This window comes from Struthio camelus, chromosome 6 (genome assembly GCF_040807025.1).
Source record: "Struthio camelus isolate bStrCam1 chromosome 6, bStrCam1.hap1, whole genome shotgun sequence".
Lineage (NCBI taxonomy): Eukaryota > Metazoa > Chordata > Aves > Struthioniformes > Struthionidae > Struthio > Struthio camelus.
In genome coordinates this window covers 43,320,328-43,341,947 of record NC_090947.1, presented here as the reverse complement: position 1 = coordinate 43,341,947, position 21,620 = coordinate 43,320,328, and the positions used below count along the sequence as shown (strand labels likewise).

The 21,620-nt window shown below is 39.8% G+C and overlaps 1 protein-coding gene and 1 long non-coding RNA gene across 5 annotated transcripts in view; one reads left to right on the top strand and one right to left on the bottom strand.

Moving 5' to 3' along the window:
- ACVR2A (activin A receptor type 2A) overlaps positions 1–10,699 on the bottom strand; it is a 67,518-nt gene extending 56,819 nt beyond the window's left edge. The window contains exons 1-2 of one of the 4 annotated variants that reach the window (XM_068949328.1): positions 10,196–10,699; positions 8,786–9,376 (exon numbers count right to left, since the gene is read on the bottom strand). In XM_068949328.1, coding sequence (XP_068805429.1) covers positions 8,786–8,840 — 55 coding nt within the window. In that variant the 5' untranslated portion in view covers positions 8,841–9,376; positions 10,196–10,699. Of the gene's footprint in view, positions 1–8,785; positions 9,673–10,195 lie in introns of those variants that run through there. The other 3 variants (XM_068949330.1, XM_068949329.1, XM_009677331.2) reach the window with 3 other exon arrangements.
- Positions 10,700–10,940: 241 nt separating this feature from the next.
- On the top strand, positions 10,941–16,341 carry LOC138067679 (uncharacterized). Its single transcript, XR_011142003.1, has 4 exons — positions 10,941–11,103; positions 13,378–13,448; positions 14,477–14,569; positions 16,214–16,341. It is a non-coding gene; the product is annotated as an uncharacterized lncRNA (long non-coding RNA).
- The last annotated feature ends 5,279 nt before the right edge of the window (positions 16,342–21,620 follow it).

The window sequence follows — 21,620 nt, the reverse complement described above, 5'->3', positions numbered from 1 at the left end:
CAGAAGAGGAGGCTAAGGGTTGGGGGAGGGGGGAGAGGAGGGCACTTACTAAAGGCCTTCCAGTTGTTAAGAGATTACTGTAAAGACAGAGCCAGGCTCTGCACTGAGGTGCACTGCGAGAGAATGAGAGACAAAGGTCATAAATTAAAAACAGGGATGGTTCTGACTCCATGTAGGGAAAAAATTTCACTATGAAGATAATGCTTCATTTTGAACTGGCTGCTCACAGAAAGATTGTGGAATCTCCGCCCTTGGGTGGTTTCAAAATCTGACTGGATAAAGCCCTGGTCTGAATTTTTTGTTGACTCTGCTTTGAGCATGGGGTTGGAGTAGGTGATCATCCAATGACCCAAATAAATGTAAGATCCTATAATTTCAAAGGGTCATTTCAAAAAGGAAACTACTATTTCCATTCAAAGCTATTATTACAGCATGACAGTCAAAAAATAACAGTATCAGGTAGACTGCAAGATTATGGTAACTATTGACTGCAACACTGTTGCATTAAAAGCTTACAATGGCTCATCTATAATAGAAATAGCCTTTAAACACCAGACAAGTATTTCCCTCCCCCCCCCCCCCCCCCCCCCCCGCCAAAGGCTGTATCTATACTGCAGAACACTGCAGGTCCTTTTCATCAGCTCTGAGAAGACCTTAAGCACCACAGACTGCCCACATCCATTTCGTATAGCACTTAACCACTGGCCTCCCTACGGCTCCATATTACGTTCTTCCGGCCTCAAAGCATACTCCTCTTTGGAGAACAGGGATGGCTTTCAGTTTGAATGTCCCAAATAATGCAAAGGCTAAGCCGTAACTCAGCGTAAATCAATATTCACAGCACACTGAAGGTACACGCTTCATGCCCTAAGACGTGATACGTGGGCATGCAGCAGCGCTGAAGATGCAGAGTCAGCTGCAGGAAGTCTGGTACCGTCTCGTCTGTACTGCCTGCTGGCACTGGCCCCTGGCCTGCACTATCCCTCAAACTGTGCCTGTATGTCATCTCACTAGACACCAATTGGCACAGGCTAAAAGTATGTCAGGGAATGTGCTAACAGTTAAGCAGTGTTCATGTTCACTTTGTGGCCTAATTTTTCTAGAATTCTAGAAACAGCCAAAAAAGGGCAAACCACTATCTCAGAAACGAGCACAGATCATCTCTAATATGTTCAAGTCTACAGTCAATCGTATCTAAACCACTGACTTGCTTTCTCCTCCTCTATTTTTTCAAGAGTAAAAATTGCATATTGATTTATCCTCACAAAAAGGTTAGTATCTTTCAGAAGCAATATCCTAAAGCCTTGAGGTTTTCATCATCTTTTCCATTTCTAAAAATGATGGATATACCCATCCAACTTAAAAACCTCAGTCTGTCACAAGCCACTTGACAACTTCAGTTAAAAAAACAAAAACAAAAACAACACTTTTCTGGTGAAATAGTTACACGCAACGCATTCCACTTTGGAATGGAAAATGCAGGAAGTTAATGCCTGATTAATATTTTGACCTGTGCTATAGAAAAGCAACAACATTTTGATGCAAGAAAGATCTTATTTTTTTTTTAAAAAACGATTACACAAACATTTTCTGAAAACAAGACCTTTGGATGCAATCTGAAGTCTTAAATAGCCTTTCAGGTATAAGCTTTAAACTGTGTCAAAATAAAAAATTAAAACAGTAAAACATAATTTATTCATGTCATCATTTTTAAGACAATGGAGTCTCCTGAAATATGAAAACAACTTTATTGAGGTGCAGAACAAAGCTAGATTAGATAGCAACATCTACCTCCTGATATCAAGGGAGCGAACATTGTATTTATACATTTGTAGCCTTATGAATGACTTTCTCAAAGTTCAGGAAACAAGAAGAACTTGAAAAGCCTTCTCGGGCTTCATTTTACCTATGATCTAGCATTTACAAAATGTTAATTCTTCCTGAATATTGTGCTCTTCAGTCAGTTCAGTTCGCTAACCCTCAGCAACATTTCCCTCATGTAATAAACAGTTACAAAAGCAAAATAAAAAAATGTATCCAGGCATTTCTCACATGCTCATCACAGAGTTTTCAGGGCTTGGCTTTTAATTAAATTCTCGTTTCAGCATTTTCAATTGAACTACCACCTAAATACAGTTTCTAACAAATCATTAAAACTAAAAACGTCCATGATACCTTAACAAAATAAGGACTCTCAAAAGGTGATGTTCAGCTATTTAAATTGCTTCAACAATATTAGCCTCCTTGGCAACTAAAGATACTGAACATCATAGGAAGGACATATTTACTTACAAAACAATGTATAGCTACTAATAAGCTTTTACACTGAGTAACCCAAGAACAACATCGAATTTATTATAATTTTGGCTGACTCTGCATCCTGACCGAAATATTATCTTACACCACTTTAAACATAAGTAACAGTAGAATATAGCATTTTAATAAGGAAGGTTTTTAGACCTCAGCAGTACTTAGTTTACCCTCAAAACCAAAAAACAATGAAACACTGAATTGTCAGTACATAGAACTGTTGCTGTTCTTCCAATGGCACATCGTAAAATCATCAGGATTTTGGGTTACACAGCTGTCATTCAGACTTTGCTGGCATCAATACAATTGGAAGGATGTCACTTGCTCTTTTTCTCCATAATGAAGTTTCTGCCTGAAAGCCATAGTGGCATAGTTCATTAAAAGAATCATGACAAAGAAAGCTCCAAAGGCAGAGTTAAAGGCTACCATTCTGCTCTTCTTTCTTTGACTAAGAGTCAGAAAATGGGATTAAACTGAGAGAACTGTGGAACAGGAGCTAGGCAAGAAGAGAGAAATTATACATCTTTCACTGAGCTGCTAAGCCATCAGGTAATTCAACTGCTTGTGAGAGCATTTAACTAGATTTGAATAGATTGACTTACTTCATGCCTCCAATACCCAGCCTCAGTAGACTCCACCCTAATAACAACACTAGTGCTACCTTCAGCTGCTCTGGGTGCAGGAATAGGTAATCATCCTACAGACACTTCCCTCATTTCCAAGTGTTTTTCAAATACCTCTCACCACCTGACCAAAGACTTGCACCTCCAGTTAGTAAAGTGAATCGTCTATCTTTTTCTAGGCAGATTACTTGCTTCTAGTTACAGCTCTAACTAGGAAATTCAAAGTGAAACCATGATTTTTGACCTTTCTTGTCAAGAGCTACTTTACTGTGAAACTATTAAGGAATGGTGCCTTAGCACCAATTACTGCAGTGAATAAATCCTTCTCCTCCGGTCTCTCTCCAACAGCAACTCAAGTATTTGGTGCAGCTAATGTAAGTTTGGGAATCTTAGCCACAAAGTTATGCAATGTAAACAATATGGCAGCAAATATTCATTTTCTGTGGGATTATGCCTAAATACACTCTGTTGCTTGGCACTGTAGTCACAAACTGTTTCTAAGGAAAAAAAACAAAAAAAAAAACACAACACACCACCACCACACAGATATTATAAGGGAGAGAAAATAAGAGATGCCACATAAAGCCACTGGCATCCAACAACACTTCAATTTCCATATGGAAATAACAGGAAATAAGATGTGCTGAATGTTAAGCACCAAGGCAACAAAAACACATTAAGATTTCATCACACAAGAACTTGGCTGTAAAATTTGTAATTTTCTTGATCTTTTTTAAGAGTTCTCATTTTCAGGAACATCAGATAGCTAACAGACCATGTATTTTACCAACCAGCTAAAGCAGACATTTGCATTAATCTGCTTTCTGTTAATTAAGTAGTGGAAATGTATCTACCCTTCACCAAGAAATCTCTTCCAGCATCAGATTCCTCGAGGAAAATTCTACCTTTTTACACACCATTTTAGAAGAGTTATTCTCCACAAGATTACGAAGGATAAATACCCCAGACTTGCTATATCTTAGCTCTGAATCATACAATTCTCCAAAAGACTACTTTTGCATGTAGTCACATTCTTCTGTGAGTAAAGAAGGAGTTACTACCATCTTTTAAGAGCTCCAGAAACCAAACATATAAACTTCATAACAATGATTTATAAGAGAACTGAATTCAAAGAAATAAGTTACGGGAATTGAAAGCCAGTCACTGTCAAAAACAGAAGTGTTAAAAGCAATGGCTGGAGAAGAGAGAATCACCAAGAATACAAAACACTTAATCTTTTTTCTTTTTTTTTTTTTTTTTTTTTTTCTTCCTAAGAGTACCATTTGACATGGCAAAATAGAGCCCCTCTATCTGAAGTTAAAGACATTGCTTCCCCCGCCCTTCACTTGCAAACTGACAGAACCTGCCATTTAAAGGCTTTCACTCCCAATTTCCAGCAGGGTGGAAAAAAAAGAAGTGGCATTCAAATAGCAGCCATTAAAACAAGCCGAAAATTAGTATTCGCTATAGCAGTAATTATCTTCTTGAAGTCCCCATAAAGGAAAAACCAGTTTTCACCTCACAACTCTCTCCCCCCCAGCTTACACAGCATCTGGCATTTGATGACAAACTCATTACAAGTTTTTTCTAGGAAAAGTGACTTGTATGTGCAAGGCAGACATGGGAATAAACCCATGCTAGCTGCATTTCTGTTTAAATACTTAGAAATAGAGTTCCACTAGAACTCTGCTTACATGTTCTAATACAGCATTAGTATGATTTCAGAAATTTTTCATATCCCAGAGGTTTTAAGTTTTGTAACTGTGAATTACTAACAGATTATAAATAGAATTCTGAGAAGTATTTATATAATCAAAGTTATAACATCAACCTGGAACCATAAGACTTTGCAAACTACATTACATTCACATCTATGTAAATGTACATATGCTTGAAAATAATATTTATCAGGTTTAAAAGTCTTACCCTGAACAACAATGTTGAGACTGTTGGGATATTTCCCATCGATAACACACTCAATAGCAAGAAAGGAAAAAAAAAAAAATAGTAGTACACTGCTATAAAAAAGGAATCTTGAGAGCATTTTATTTCACAATTAGTACTAACTCTTAAGTGTTTTATTGCTCTGCCTGTGCAATAAAGCAATTCGAGTTCGACCACAATCATGGACAGAGATCATACCAGCAGAGACAATTTCACAAACTTTACTCCTAAGAAGCAAAACATTCTCACCTCCCACCCCTCCATTTCTTCAGGACACCCAACCACCCAGCTTCTGAAGTTGCAGCAGTATCTTAGGCTTCAGTAGCTTTATCTACGTTCGGGGGGGGGGGGGGGGGGGAGAGGGGGAAATCACGTTTTCCCCTAATAATAATCAGGGCAAAGCAGGAAGAGAATAAAATAAAATCAAAGATTAGAAATTTCACTGTAGACTGAAAATACTACATCAACTACAAACGCGTCTTTGACATGTCATTTCCTTTGGCAAAGTTACTCAAGACCCCCTCCAAAAGCTGAGTGGCTTGAAAACGATCTGGCATCAGGGGAAAAAAAAAAAAAAAAAAAAAGATAGGGCCAAAACTCTTCCGATATCCATTTCCTTTTGCTTCAGTGATTTTTAACATTAATTGTGCTTAAGCGAGTTTTAGCATAAATTCAACTCTTGTCTCCTGACAAAAAGCTGGAGAACTACTGCGATGACAGCCTTGCCTACCAAAACCACAGTAGGTAACGGAGAAGTGTGAAAAAGATGGTTTGCAAATTTAAAAGTAATAAACCACCCATGAGCTGTTAGAAGTTGTAGCACCTGCGACTGAAGATTTTAATGCAAGACAATCTAGTACTTAAACAGCTCCTACATTTTCAACTGCATAGGTGGATATATATCACACCACAGCAAGCTATGAAGAATATATTCTCTATTCCTGAAAGTCCATAAAGTATAACTTATCTGGGGATCATCAAGAGCGGAGGAGAGAGAAACACACTTCCTCGGGGAGGGAGAACAGTGGGATGTGGGAGAGCACAGATAATATCTAAGAAGAACGTTCTCCGATGAACGTGCTATTTTATTCACTGGTTTCTTTTTTTAAGAAAAAGTCTTACGATACGAGAAGCATAAGAAGCATGTTCAGTTGTTCATAATTATTTTATTATTAGTTTAGGATCTTCTGTTCTTTATTTTTAATACAGAAAACTTTTTCTTTATTAAAAGTATGCATAGGTCTATATAAAAAGCATACTAAAGGGCATACCAGGAACCTCGACCAAGGCATTCTGTTTTCATGTTTAGCTACTACGCGTTCACCTCATTCTCCTGAATTGGTACAAATGGGTGTAAAACCTATGTCAATTTTTATCTCAGTACCCATGAATATGGTAAGAAATATTTTGAAGCATAATAACATGACACAGATGTTCACTTTCTCCACACTTTAGTTAAAAAGGGAAAATATTTCCACTTTCTTACTAAAGATTACCACATGTGAAATCACTGGGACTCCATATGCATTTAAAGTGCATTTACAGCATTTCAAATAGTAGTTTATATACAGTAAAGTAAAATGCCTTCAAACTAAAGACCACTTCCATACCTACTATGTAGAACAAAAATATTTTCATCTATTTAAAGAACTCTGTGATAGTGGGCTATGTAAGCAATTGTGGAAAATGACTGCATACAAAACATTTAAAATAAATAAATGAAAACGGGGGGAAAAAACTCAACCCTCCCCCCACCCCACACACACATTACAAGTGGTTGGAGACTGTATACTGGAGAAAGAAAGAACATGTCTTTACATCTGAACTCTAGGATTTCTCCAACTATTGCCAATATACTTAAATAAATAATCTGGATAGACTTCTTCCAGTCTAAAGAACGCCAAGGAGACTTTTACTTCTGACTATGATGTTAGAACAAATTAATCAGATGCCTAACCTACACAAGTCACAGTGAACAGAAGAAACACTACTAATCAAAAGGCATGTATTTAATGCTAAAAGCTTAAATAGTCTTTGAGTTCTGAATAGTAGAAGTAAAAACTCACTGCAAGTCTGTTCATTCTTATACCTACACCAGGAGAGCAGAAACGCTGATGAATATTAGGACAGAAAATACTTTAATAATTGTTAAATACTGGATTATTTCCTGTTTAATACTGGAATAACCACCAAAACAATGTTATTAACATATGAAGTAGTCCAAAATCTAGCCAGTTCTTCATTTAGTGAAGATTATTTCCTTTTTCACCAGGCAAGAGAAATATTCACTTTTTATCTACCAAGAACAGTAAGAGCAAGAAGGCTAAAGAAAAGACTGTTCTTGTTGCTTAACAGTTCTTTTTGATATGGAAGATAGTTAATTTCAACAAGATCACTGTTGTGTGCTCTAGGCAAAAGGATCTTAATAGAAAGACAAGGAACGGAAAGACATACATGAAGAACAGATGGCACTAAGCCTTCCAAAAACTGCCAGTTGGGGGGGGAGGGGGGAAGTATCCTATGAAAATATTCCTGAATGAAGAGGAATGTCACTTGAGTAACTTCAAAACTAGGTATTATTAGGTCAAGATAGAAGATATGTCTTTTAGTGAAAGGTAAAATTGTCAAAAGTAATCATATGCTTTAAAAAAGAAAAGGTACACTTAGAAAAAAAACACACACACACACACACACACACAAAACTATGTGCCTGTAACCTCTTCTGCTATTTCTCTGATTAAAACAGACAGGATTCTTTTGGTTAATTTCTGGCAGTGATCGCCATTTCACAGCACATTTAGCCCACACGTAATTGATCAATAACACTACAGACATTAGACTAGACTATCCATTTACTAACCACAAGAAAATGTACTGTTCAGCAAAATGCTGCACATTATAACATTGAAATTTTAAAAGGCAGTGACTAGATCTGTATTACAATGCCTTACACAGGTTACAATTGAAACCTGAAAACCAGCAGTCAGAATACTCAGACTGATAAACAAGTTTATCTTTGCATGCTGTATGAGAAAGCTAAAAAGCATACATAAACATACAGAGAGGACTCTAGATGCGTTCAGAAACATATAAACAAGTTTTAAATCTGTTACACCGCTCAAGATTGGTAGCTTATAATAGCTTTTTGTAAAACTGATGAAGCTTCAAGTAGAAATGTATCAACAGTCCAGCCAGCCACTGGTTGCTACCATAACAATTCCCCCCCTAAAACAAGCGTACAGAAGTTCTCACACGCCAGTTGTTTCGCATGACTAAGAGCTAGCATTAGAAACCGAACTTTTGTTATTTCAAAGATAAAATTAATGGACTTTTGTACTACAAAACACACATAGCAAAATACAAAGCCTTACAAATCGCTTAGAAACCGATTTGAAAGTCTACCTTTTGCACTTATTCTGTGTGCACATCTACACGTGCACACATCCCTTCCTGTCAGTAAAGGACTAGGCTAATACTTTCATAGTAGTAACTGTTCTACGCTAACGAAGCATTAATGAAGGCCGGTATTCACCACTGAATGCCACAAAACAAGAGATATCAATGAAGTTAAGAATATTTCAGTTTGATTATTTATATTTTAAAACACGAAACATGCTAGTTATTGCATCATCAGGCGACTGCCTATGACATTAGGTGGTTAAATTTCTGCATGTGTTCTACGCAATCTATCTGAAATGCAAGGACCGCACATGCTCGAAACGATCAGCTACACAAATTCTTAAGAATAACGATCAAAACAGCTAATGCCTTTACAAACACTGCCAGCCCCACACGTTTGTCATCTGAAAAGGAGATTTATCTTAATTCATACTAATGAACAACGTTACCTTCAAGCTACCTTTCAAGCTCTGATCCTTTACGTTTAAAGTGACAAAAATAAGACTTACCCGAAGAACATGAGATAAGAAAAACAGCAAACGCCAACTTGGTAGCAGCTCCCATTTTCCAATGCTGTTAAAACATTTAAGTGATTTTAAGTATCCAGTTTCCTGGGTCTTGCAAGCTGGAAAATCCCCCTTTCCGCTGAACCGGAATAATGCACTCTATATCAACATTTCTGAGGAGTATAACGTTCACAAAATAGTAAAGTCGGATTTATTAAGTTAGTGACGATCTCTCTCTGGCTCTTTCTGGCGAGAATCCGGGCACAGGGATGGATTTATTTGGAACTGTGTTTCAAAACACACGTGTCATTTGGCTTCTGTACAAACGGTGGCAAAATTTAATTCATAAAAGCATGTTACGAATCCACTAAAAAAGTCAACAATTAAGCCGCTGGATACCTTAGGAAAACAAAGTCTCGAAACACACTCCAACTCTTTTCCACATCAAGCTTTGCAAAGCATCCCTCGTGGGTGCTGAAAATCGGGGAGTCGTACTGAGATTAGTAAACAATATATTTTCGTCCTCACTCCCGTTATACAACATGTAGTGTTTGGGAGAAAAAGAGGTCCACTTCAGTTTCAAACGTCACGAGCCTTTGAGGAAGGGAAGGATAAGAAGTCTGTCAGTTTCTTTACCAAAACTACCTTAAAAAGAAAGCTACCAGCTACACGTGGGCAACACTGAAGTTTTCTTTAATAATGCTGCGGGATTTAGCGTAACCCAGGAGAGAAGAAGGGAAGAAACAACAGTCTGATAACAAACAAACCTCCTGGCCTCCTCAAAAGTGGTAAATCTCTAGTCCTTCTCCAGCCAGTCAATGAAAGCTGCACATTTCCCCTTCTCTCCCGTTTCCACGAGCCTTCGCCTTGTCCGTTCAACACCAGCCCTCTCGAGCCCAAATCAGATTTCCAATTCTTTTAAAAGGCTGCCACCCCCCTCCCAAGAGACTATATTTGGTATTTAAACACAGAAGAATGACTGGGGGGGGGGGGGGAATTGCAGTATCCAGCCGCTGGGGAGGAGGGTGATAGATAGGCTCGGTGGCAAATCCTTCCTTCCCGGATCGCTGTGTTTCGGGGAGAATTCCGCTTGTCGGCGAGCGCGGCGGCTAGCGAGGTCTATGCGCGCACGGGAGGCGACAGCAGCTATCGCCTCGTCCGCGGGGCTGGCGGCAGGTTTCCTCCTCCCGTGTTGCCAGGCTTGTGCCTCTTCTGCTGGATGGTAAATACACACGCTCCTCGCCAACTCCTCACGGACACATTTCTTTCCCCCCCCCCCCGGCCTCTCTTTCCGCGCCTCTACCCGCCCCGCTGCTGTTCAAACGGAGACCCTAGGCAGTCTCTCACTCAATCCAGTTCTTGCTTGGTGTAGAAGAAAAGGAAAAAAATACATATATATATATATATACACACACAGCAGGGGGTGGAAAGGAGAAGGCTGCCGGACTCCCGCTGTCCCTTCGCTGTGCCTCCCACACAGCGCACCAGGCGAGCCCCGGCCAGAGGGTGGAGGGGGGCAGGACTCCCCTCGCCACCCTCTCCCCTAACTCTGACCCCGGCTCACTCGCGGCTCGGAGGAAACCGCCGCTGAACGCAACTCTCCCGTCTCCCGGGCGGCGGAGGCAGCGCGGCCGAGACCAACTTTGTCCCTCCAGGAGTGCAGTTTAAGGGCTGGCGAGGAGGAAAGGCCGAGCCCGGGGTTTTTCTCTGAGCGGCGGTGGCGGCAGGAGCCGTCTCTAGAGTCTCCCGAGTCCCGCTGGCAGCTCGGAACAGCCCTCCGGACCCTGCTGCGGCTGCTGCTCCCCTGTGGTAATTTCATATCTACCCATTCACTTGTGTGGCGTGGAGAACGGAGCCAAGATGGCGGCGCCCGGGCGATTGTTTTTGTTTCCTCTCCTCCTCCCCCCTCCCCCACCCTCCCCTCCTCTCCCGCAGCCCCAGTCGCGGCGGCCCCGTCGCGCGACGCCGTGCGAGCGCGCCGCGCCGCCGATTGACAGCCGCCCTGGCCACTCGCCGCCCGCCGCCCGGCCCCGCCCCCTCTCCTCCTCCACCCCCCCCCCTCCCCAGCCCGGCGCCGCGAGGGGCGGGGGGAGCGCGCGCCTGCCCGCCCCTACCTGCGCCCGCGCGCGCCCCCTCCCCTGCCGCCTCGCACACGCGCACACACGTGTCCGCGCGCCCGCCCAGTGGGCGCGGCCCTCGCGCCGTCGCGGCCGTTGGGGCGCCGCGGCCGTTGGAGGCGCCGCGGCCGTTGGGGCGCCGGCCCCGGAGGGTCCCCGCCCGGCTCGCAGAGCGGGGGCCGGTTTCTGTCGCCTCTCGCCTCGGTAATGCTGGAGGAGGAGAGGGTGGGTGCGTGCGTGCGTGTGCGCGCTGGCGCCCGCCGCGGGGCCGGCCGGCCGGCCGGCAGGTGTGAGGGACGGGCCGCGCCTCGCCGCCCCCGCCCCCGCCCCCCCCCCGCCCCTCCCCGCCACCCTTTGTTATTAGTCCACCTTTCCTGGCCTTGCACCTGGCGTTTGGGAGCGTTTCTCTGTCACCACAGCCTTTTCCTGGTGACAGCGGTCTGCTGTGGAGGGAGGGCTGGGAGAGAAAAATACCGCAAAAAAACACATTTGAGACGTGTTATAAAAGCGAGAGTTGCTGGCGCTGGTGTCAAAGGCTGTTTTCCCGGCTTTCTGGCAGCGTTGAGGGCTCTTTTCCTCACTCCCCCAACCAGCAGCGATGCTGCTGCTGGTTTCTAGCAGGGAGCTTTAGTAGGAAGGATGGCATGTGGCATTCCCAGTGGCAGACTTCTTCCTCAAGGACCTAAATCTAATCCCTGTTGTCACAAAATCCAGTGTGCATTTTATAGTCCTGCTTTCAGGTGCTGTCGTGCACAGATAGTATGTTAGCAGGTGGTTATACCTACACAGCATATTAGTTATATATATGCATTCATCTATATATGTGTGTGTATATCTATATGTGTGTGTATATATAAAAAAGTGTCATTGATGATGTGTGCACTGGTCCCCCAGAAGAACAGGGTGCTCTGCTTGCATGGTCGCCACGCTTCCTGCCTCCAGCAGCTTTCTTATCGTTCCTCTGAATCACAGCACACTCCTGTTTCCTATCATTGTTTGTCCTTTGGCCATCACAGCCTAGCGGCTTATATTATTTATGTGCAGCGAGACCGCCTTTAGAAGTTCCCGAGATGGGCACAACACTACATTGTTCTGCTGTGCAAAAGCGGAACAAATGGTCTGTGCCGCAGGACATGGGTATGGAGCAGCACGTGCGCTCAGTTTGGAACAGAGGAGGGAGAGACCAGGAAGAATGAATAATTTCCAGTGTTCTCATCTTTTGGAGAAGATATGTATGGGTATTTCTGGTAGTTTGTTTCAGTCTAGATGCAACGTTTCTACGGTAAATCATCCATCCACCTCAAGGGCAGCTGTTCTGCTTCTTCATGAGTTTGGTCGGAGTCTGTACTTTTTTTGAGTGGATACCGTAAAATATGTTATCTGCCTCTGAGTGCAAAGGAAGACACGTTTCTTCTAGACCTGAGGAAGGATGCAGAAAAGCATAAGGGCCGTAGTGGTGGCCTATGATTTCTGTATTTTGTAAAGGCCTGTGCTTGTGGAAACAAGAGGTACCAAGTCCTCTGAAAGCTGATAAATCGTTCACTAACTATAGAGATGTGCTGAATGACTTCAGATACTTTACTTTTCAGGCTGCTGATGGCATGGTCTAAGTTTTTAGGTGATAGGAATACCAAATTGGAAGGAATATTATGTGTAAGATATTTTCACATATGCGAATGTGCAACCAAGCCAAGGCTGAGCAACCAAGCAACCTGAGTTGTACTAATTCACTGATCAGCAGGGGCTTTCAGTAGCCAGACCTGTTGAGCCACCATAATACTTGGATTCAGACATGAAGAAATGTGGATATTTTAGACCCTGCGTTTGTACTGAAGTGTCTCTTAAGTTCTTAATCAGGATTTGGATGTCCTTTGTGTTTTTCTGGCCTGTTCAAACACTTACCAAAACTAAATTCATTCACTGATGATAATTTGCTTTGAAACCTCCAAAAGCAAAACAAGGTGTATGGAATTGTGCAAATGTAAAAACATCAGGACATGTGGCAACGCTTTTTGTGCCATCTTTTATCCAAGTGTTTCAGAATGATTTACAAGCATTAATTAATGTAAGCATTACAACACTCCTCCTTAATCTGTAGTTTTTAATATTCTTCAATAGCAGAATATTTAAACGTGACCTGTTCTGCAGGTTGTATTTTCACTTGGCTCAGCTTCTTCAGAATGCTCATCATGTTGCCACATGAGCAGGAAATTATAGCTAAAAGTATTGCTATTGTGTGCATATGCGTGTGTGTGTGTGTGTGTATGTTTTCCATTTTAAGTATTTGGTTTTAAATACCTTTTTTACTGACAGAAGGTAGATTACGATCCATATTCATATTTCACCAATTATTTTAGATATAAAATAGAATGAATATTTGTTATCTATAAAAAACATTTGCATGAATGTCATAGTAAGAAGGTGTCTCTTTCTCAAGTAGCTTATTATTCTAAAGCAAGGGTGTTTTTTTGTTTGCAGGATCACTTCAGCGGTGTTATACCTTCTACCCATCCAGTAAATATTACCAAAACAGGGATCTTTCTTACCAGGTTGGTCTTGGGCATCACATGTTTATGAGGTCCATAGGAGTCATGAACGAAGCATATCTCTCTCTCTTTCTTCCTCGTTTTAAGGCCTAATGGGACCATCGCAAGTGGTACATGAATTAGAATGACTGTTGGTAACTAGGATAAGGGAGCCCACTCACAGTTTCAGACCAGTCCGGAAGCATTATTATAGGAATCAGTCTCTTTTCAGCCCTCCCAAGCACTGCATGTAAACCTTATATCCTTTGCAGAGCCACCTAATGTAGCAGACCAAAAGAAATAAATACGGGAAAGCGCAAGTATACTCATTTTTGGTATGTGGCCAATATAAAATTTTTGTTGCATTGATGCAGCATGTTACTATTGGTTCAGTTATATCATTACAAGCACAATATCAGTAGAGCTATGTCTGCATTAGAGATTTGCTCCCACATTTAAAAAAAAAAAACAAAATTAGATAGCTTGGTGCAAATATTACTCGAACCTTAAAAGAAATTGCCTACCATTTTTCTGAGGCACTTCATGCAAAATACTTAAGGGCTTTGTGTTTTCTCTAGGCTGTTGCTTTTATTGCTAGTAAAAGGATGAGTTTTATCCCACACTAGAAATAGTAAATGTCAACACAGTTGCTGTCTCTTCATTCTTTTCAGATGTGTTTTTGGTTGCCTTCCTCGTGTGAATTTTGGGGTTGTTTCCCTTTTCTACCTTTTGGCTCTTCATTTCTATTTTCCTTTCACCTTAAAGTCCGGATCTTTTTTCTGTCTTCTAAGATCAATCTGTCTATGCATTTTTAATGAGTGATTTGCTGTGACATATGAGCACTGAAGATACAGTATCAGGGACTTATGCATGTGCAGAGAGCTTATTCTGCTATGCAGGAGTAGCAGCAAGATGAAATGAATGTGATCTTAGTTTCATTCTTTTGTTCATGTGGGATGGTACCTTGCCTAGAGGCAGCACAAATATAACTTTCCTTCTAGCGAATAATGAAAAGAATTAAAAACCAGCAATGTCTCATTTTTCCTCTTCAGAGCACTGCTAGGAGTAGCGGATTTTGTCTGTGCCTTTGCTATTTCCACGCTTACCACTGAATCAATATTGTTTACGCAGAAACAGCGTTATAGGTAAGAATCTGTTGTGGAAGATTCACTCACAATCTCTACACAAGCATTTTTAAAATGTAGAGTGGGAAACGTGGGATTCGTAATATCAACAGTAATATCAACAGATATAATCTTTGTCATTATCTCATTAATCTTCCGTCATGGTCTGAGTAATTCTCCATTGGAAACTCTGAAGGAAAAGAAACTATGCTTTCAGTTACTGCCCTTAAATAACCAAAACATAAATGACCAAACCAGCAAGAAATTAATCTCACTCACAGGGATCTCCTCCTTACCAACCAGCTTAGCTTTCCATGCTGTGGCAAAAGCGCAGATATTGGAGGGCAGCTTCTTTTTTTTTTTTTTTTAATTTGGTGAAAAATTGTCTTAAAGGTATTCTTATGAGTAAGAATGTTATATGTAAAACTCAGAAAATTATGAAAGAGTTTTAAATTTTCAGTTTTATTTCACTGGATAGATCTATAACATTGCTACAAATTACTCAATATTTTGCATTTTGTACTCTGTTCCAAAACTGGTGAGATATATTACCATCATACAGATAAAACAGCCTTAAAAACATGTGGAAAATGTAGAATTAATCAATATTTTAAAATGCAGAAAATCAAAAGCTTGCTTCTGATTTCTGTTTGGACTGTGTCACAGTATACACGTCCATCAAAATTTTCTCCTGTTATGCATATAATCAGACTTACAAATTCTGCATGCAGCTGCTGAATCCAGCTGATATCCACAAAGGCAAAATGTAATACGTGCTGAAATTGTAGCTCCATTTGGATTCAGGTATTTTGGTGTTCAGCTAAATTATGCTTGTTCTATTCATGTGAGCAATACTGATGATTTCACATGTGCAGGATTTGGCCTGTACTGTATTAAGTAAAGCTATTTCTATAGCAAGTTTGTGTGTGCGACAAATTCCTTTTTAATGTAATCAGATGGAGTCTGTGGACCTACACTAAGATGAATTTGCTTCCTTGCTTCTGGTTTAAAAGCAAACGGGTAGATTCAAAATTTTACAGAAATTAACATTTAAGTGTCGTCTCTATCAAATCGTTATCATTAAAGGCTAAGACCAATGATTATCTTTATTCATTTTTGATCTGATATCCAGGCTTTGTTTCCTTAGAGTACTTGTGTAGAAATGCCAGAATATCTAAGCTATTTTCTTAAAGCCCAGAGCAGTTTCTTCTTCCTAGGACTTGCACTATCTTGTCAGAAAAGATCATCCAACTAGAGCTTCCTGTTGCTTTCAGACACTACGTTGTCTCTTAGAGTCAGAGTTTGTTTTGTCACAGGTCCTTATTAGTATGGCATTTATCATGTTAATTTTGGTATTCAATGCATACTACATTATGTTTTTCCAAATATCGTACTATATTTTGTGATTTATGTTGCACAATTCTTTTTTCCAAGTGTCATGAAGAGGCCAGGATGAATTCTTAAATGCCTAATCTATATTATGAGAACAAGGTTATGTCAGGTTTGTGTAGGGGTTTTCATTCTCAGACTGTGATACAATAATACTGATTTATACATCCCTTCATAAACAACTTCTGTTAATCACAGAAAACAGAAGTGCTGGAACGTAATAATGTTTTCACATTTATTTTACATGAATTCTTAAACTGTTTTCTTTTGCTACAGTGTCCTGACAGTGTTGCAATGTGTGGGAAATGGCACTAGTTTTTGAAGATTATGTCTTTCCTATTTAGAGAGTACACGTATATACGTGTGTGTGTATAAATAATAAAGTGGTATTAACATTTTCAACCGACTTATTTCTTTGTGTAGTTGGATGGATAAAGAATGACATATTTTAGACTGACAATTTGTAATTTAAAGAAAAAGATGAGAAATAGGAGGATAAAGAGGAGTGGTGGCCAAGTGGAGAGAGACTGTTGGATATTTACGGTATTAAATTGTATACTCTTTAGAATTATTAATATTAATATTACTTTTGGTTCTCTTGACACAAGGAAAATGTTTGAATATTTGTGGGTAATTACTTATGATGTCATTCAAAGTACAATAGAAGCTTTCTACAATAACTGGAGAGCAGGCAAGATTATCAGAGTGGGCTAATTTTCCAAACTGTGATGTATCGTTTAGCTTCAGAGTTTAACCACAAATTGGATACGTATTTTATTTTTTCAGACAGCAGGCTTGTTCTTCTGGTTCTCATGTTAGCGAGAATCTCAATGTTCATGTGGTTTCCATATGGTAGAAAGCGTGTACTGGTAGTTTAGGTTGGGGTATTGAAGCCGCAGTTGCTTTTTATTCAGAGTAAAACACAACTGAATGCCATAATGAACAATAGGAGCAATGTAATAAATACATCCCCATGGTCAAAGCTTGAAAATGAATTGGAATTTTATCATCTTGGCAAACACAAGGACCAAAGTTCTGGAACTCTGGAACAGTGTAGACGAGACTAGGATCAAGGAATATTGGAGGAGCACAAGAAAGTCAAATACGCTGTCACGGGTAATATGAAAAGTAAATACAATGTGCATGTGTTTTTTATAAACCAAAGAGGTTTTATCAAAAGGATGCTCAACTTTGTCACTGATTTCTCTTGATATCAGAAACAATGCACTGAAGCCTGACAAAAAAGAATGATACTGGCGTCGGATATATGACCTAGTTCCTAGAGAAATTTTTCTAGTTGAATCAAAATGAAAGATGTGGAGAAGTGCTCAGGAAAAAAAAAAAAGTTAGGAGAGCAGGCTAATCATCAGAGCTGTGATATGCAATTTAGGCTCAGGGTTTAGCAACAAATTGGATAACCGCATGGTTTTATTAGCCAACAGAACTTGCCCTATGAGTTCTCATTTCAGCCCAGAATCTTGAACTTTGCTCAGTTCTCTTATAGCAGGAAAATTTGTAGGTTATTAACAGTTAGCCAACTGAAGTTCAAATGACATAAAGCAATACGAAGCTTGAGCTGGAAACCTTAAAAATGTAGTTTCTGGAAGTCTCTCTTGGAGAAACAAATACAGAAGGTCTAGATAAGTTAGTAAATTCAATGCAATGATTGCAGTCAGGGATGATCAGATAAGACAGCCAAGTTACCAGTAGCATAATTACCACAGGCCAGGTTTATAGGAAATAAAGGAAAATATGATAAATATTTGTGAATTTTAGAATTCGCGACCAGAGTTGAGGAGTGATAGTGTAAACTGAAGAAACCCTTTGAGAAGTAAATCAAAGGTTCACAGATCAAAATGGAAGTTAGCTGCCAGGCGGAAAAGGAGGAGCGAGGGTCAGATTACATGTTTACAGCTGTGCTTGAGTCACATATGCATGTGCACAGAATGAGAGATAAGAAGCAACAATTACCTCTGATATTTCTGAGTCTCTCAGAAACTAGTTTTGGAATCGATCTGGTGGAAGATCTTTTTTTGGCTCCTGCTTTTGGACATGCTGTCCTATCGTTGCACTTCAGTAATTCAAAACCTCAGAAAGTTCCCATTCATGGGAATATTATTTGGTTCAGTTCAGTATCATAGCTAAGATGAATGTTTGGGAAGGTGAGTAAGTGCCTGTTTTTGGTTCCACAGGCTACTTAATGAATAATAAAGTTCCCAACAGTATTGTTAAAGAATCATAACGGGAGGTGGACTTCTTGCAGGTGCAGATAGATTGGAGGATATTAGAGACTCGAACATCGTTTACTACTTACTTATGCTAAAATGCTAAGAAATTGGGGCTCCAAAACGTAGCTAACTGCTTTCAAATAGAGATGGCAACTAGGAGTCACACACCTATCAAAAATCTGCAGATATTAGATTTGAATATTGATCTTTTGGAATTTTAGAAAATGAATGATGAATGTGACGAGCCATAGTAGTGAACCAGCAGCTAATAATTTTATGTTTCATTATGGCTAAAAACTGAACAAAGGTAGAATAAATAAATTATGTGGCAGAAGAAATTGTCCTGCCTCTAGAGGCTGCAGATACAGGCTGATAAAAGCTTTCCTGCAGAGGAAAGTGGTTGGAATAAGATTTGAGACCCACTTCCTTGAAAGAAATTTTGCTACTGATACGGCTACTGTTAGCTGAATATTTGACTCAAGCAGCAAAAAGGAACTGTTAGAATTCTAGCTGTGAAAGATGTGCAGCTGCATCTAATAAATACTGATATTTATTAGAAAATTAGCAAGTACAGAGGAGCTTCCAGGCTTTCTGTTGTGTTTGTTAGGAGTTGTATTTGGACAGTGAAATATTTCTAAATGGCAGGTAACAAAAATCTCATATACCAGTGTTCAAGCAGTGAGAGCTGCCAACATTAAAGGTGAGAGGTGCTGTTGCCCCTCAGTGCTTCATCTTAAACTGCATCTTCCTCAGGCCCACTGAAGTGTCTCCCTTCTTTGATCTGCCAGATAAATGCTGCTTTTTATTAAAGGTAGATAGGTAGAAATGAAGCAGGACCACTGCGGAAATCAGCAGCGTGACTTGGGGATAATGTTGCCTAATGCCTATGAATTGTTTTAAGTTATGTGTTTTGGTTTCAGCCTCTTATCAGTGCTGTAGGGATTTCATAGTTCTTTCACAGAATTTGAGTAGCATTAAAATAAACCTGCCAACAGGATCTCAGCTTGCAGACACCCTTTTGTTCCTGTTTACTGTTACAAAAAGCATACCTTGGAAGATGCCCAAATTTGTCCTACTTCAGATCTAAAGAAAGCCAGAGCAAGGTCTTAGAAGTCTTTCATGGAACACCTACTAGCTGTCTGCTTGTTTTTATAAAAAAAGAATATCCAGCTGTAACATTTCTTTCTGATGACTGTAGCTTTGGCAAGATGGATGGGGTAAGCCAATCCAAGGCCATTTAAGGTCTGAAAGTTAAAACCTATAATCTTTCTTCCACACTCTGCAACCAGCAGATAGCCAGTGCAGCTCCCAGACTCATACTGTTACATTTTCTTAGTCATTGCCCAACTCACTGAGGAGCTAAATGCTTCTCTAGCTTCAACTTCAGAATAGTTTTGGGGTAGACTCATTTTATATTAATTACAATTTGGACATTTAAACATTATTTTCATATCTAAGTTGACAAAAGTTCCATTTATTCAATAAATTTAGAAGATCCTCCAGGCCAGGCTACTTTAAAATTAAAAGCTAACCTTTCTTCCCTTTAAGTAGGAAGTTTTGTACCTGAAAGTCAATTTTGTTTAGTAAAAAGGCTCATTTATTTGCCTTCAACTTCTTTAGACAATGAAAGTGTACTTCTAAGGTCATCTTTTAGTGATACATAGTCCACCCTATATTAGGAGCATCAACTAATTACCTTTCATAATAGTGCAGAGAGGGAGTATCCTTGTTTTACATGGAGAAGTAGGGAAGCTGAAGTACGCGCGCGCACACACACGCACACACACACACAGGTTGTTTTTTTTTTTTTTTTTACTGTTGGCTAATGAGTTCCTCATGTGTACTTACTTGCCCGAAAGCATTTGAACAATTCCATTTGAACACCACCATTTTGAAGCTGTTGGTTCTGAGAATGAATGTATTGGTGATTTAGTAGTTGTTATAACTTTGATGATGTGTTAATGCAGTTTTGAGAGTTGTGAAATTAAAGTCGGGCTTTATTGGCCTGAGATTTGTACACAGACAGAGATTGCCTCAGACAGAAAACCATTCTTCCTCTTTTTTTATCATGGTTGCTGTTGAACTAATGGCAGAGCCATTAGAGCTGTTACTATAATTAAGAGGCTCCTCTTTCTGTGCTGTTTCCTAAATTATAATGCCTTTCTTTCCAGAACGTTTTATTTAGTTGTTTCATTGTTATTGTAATCTGATTTTTCTCAAAGGTCAACAGAGATTTCCCTTCCAGTAAGATTTTCCTTGAAGGCCACAAGCAGTTGTGAAAAACTTGAGTTAGCCCATGCGTGTCAGGTTTTACCTTGAGAGAACAGCAACTCTCAGACTCTTGACCAGCTATTTGGGAGTCAGATGCTGGGTGCCACAGTGTCTAGCATTTCAATATCAAGGTGGATTAAATAGTATTAGGGAAACTTAAATAGCTCTCAGGAGAGAGATTCCCATCGTTTTGAAGGCTCATTCCACTAGAGCAGTTGCTTGGCTGCAATTTGGGCTGAAAGATCAGGGCTTTTCTCATGGGATTGTGTATCGTACTACCTAGTTATACTTTTTACATTAAACATATTCAAAGCCTGAACATTCAGGTCATCCTGAGTGTTTCATTTTTTTAGAAAAATCAGACTACATTTCTCACCAAGTTTCATGGACATTGCCTTAGAAGTTTTCAGAAACTGGCTAAGGTAAATGAAAGGAAGGAGGTAGGTTCTGTTCTTGTTTGCCTCATGTTTTTTTTAACTATCCGCTAGGAGCAATAGTCCCAATGTATATTGGTTTAAATGTTTTGTTGTCATTAAAGTTAAGATACCAGTCAATCCACCGAGTCACGTAAACAGCTGTGCTATTGGAGGGAAGGATTAAAGCATGGTTGGATGTTTCATCTCCGTTAGCTCGCATGGGAAGAATTTTACAGAACCGTGTTGCCTCTTGTAGTCGTGACTGGAGGAACCAAATTACAATGTAAAAGGAGACTTTCCCTCTCTTGCTTTCCAACTAAATAATGTGAAAGTGTTCAGCTAGTCGTCATTTCTGAAGTGGGTTTAATACGGTTAATGTAACTGAACTGCAATAACTTTGTTCAACTGTTGAACATTTTCCAACTGAAAGCTTGTACAGTATATGGTATGCTTCCGGTTGGTTGGTTGCTGTGCTTTTTTATAATTTTGTAATGGAAGTTATCCAGGTATATGTAAGACTCTTATAAATAACTGCTTTACCTGTGGATCTCCTTAAGATCACTAGCATTACATTGCATCTTCTAGTAGCCCTGATACTTTATATAGCCTTATGTATAATAGTTAAAAGGAAAGCAATGTGAACAGGAATTGTTTTCTGGAGTACAGATCATAATGAACACTACAACTTTTTAGCAAACAAGCTTAAAAGTACGGAAAGAACCTTTTTATTACTGTTATTTTTAAAAGCATTATGTTATCTTTAAGACT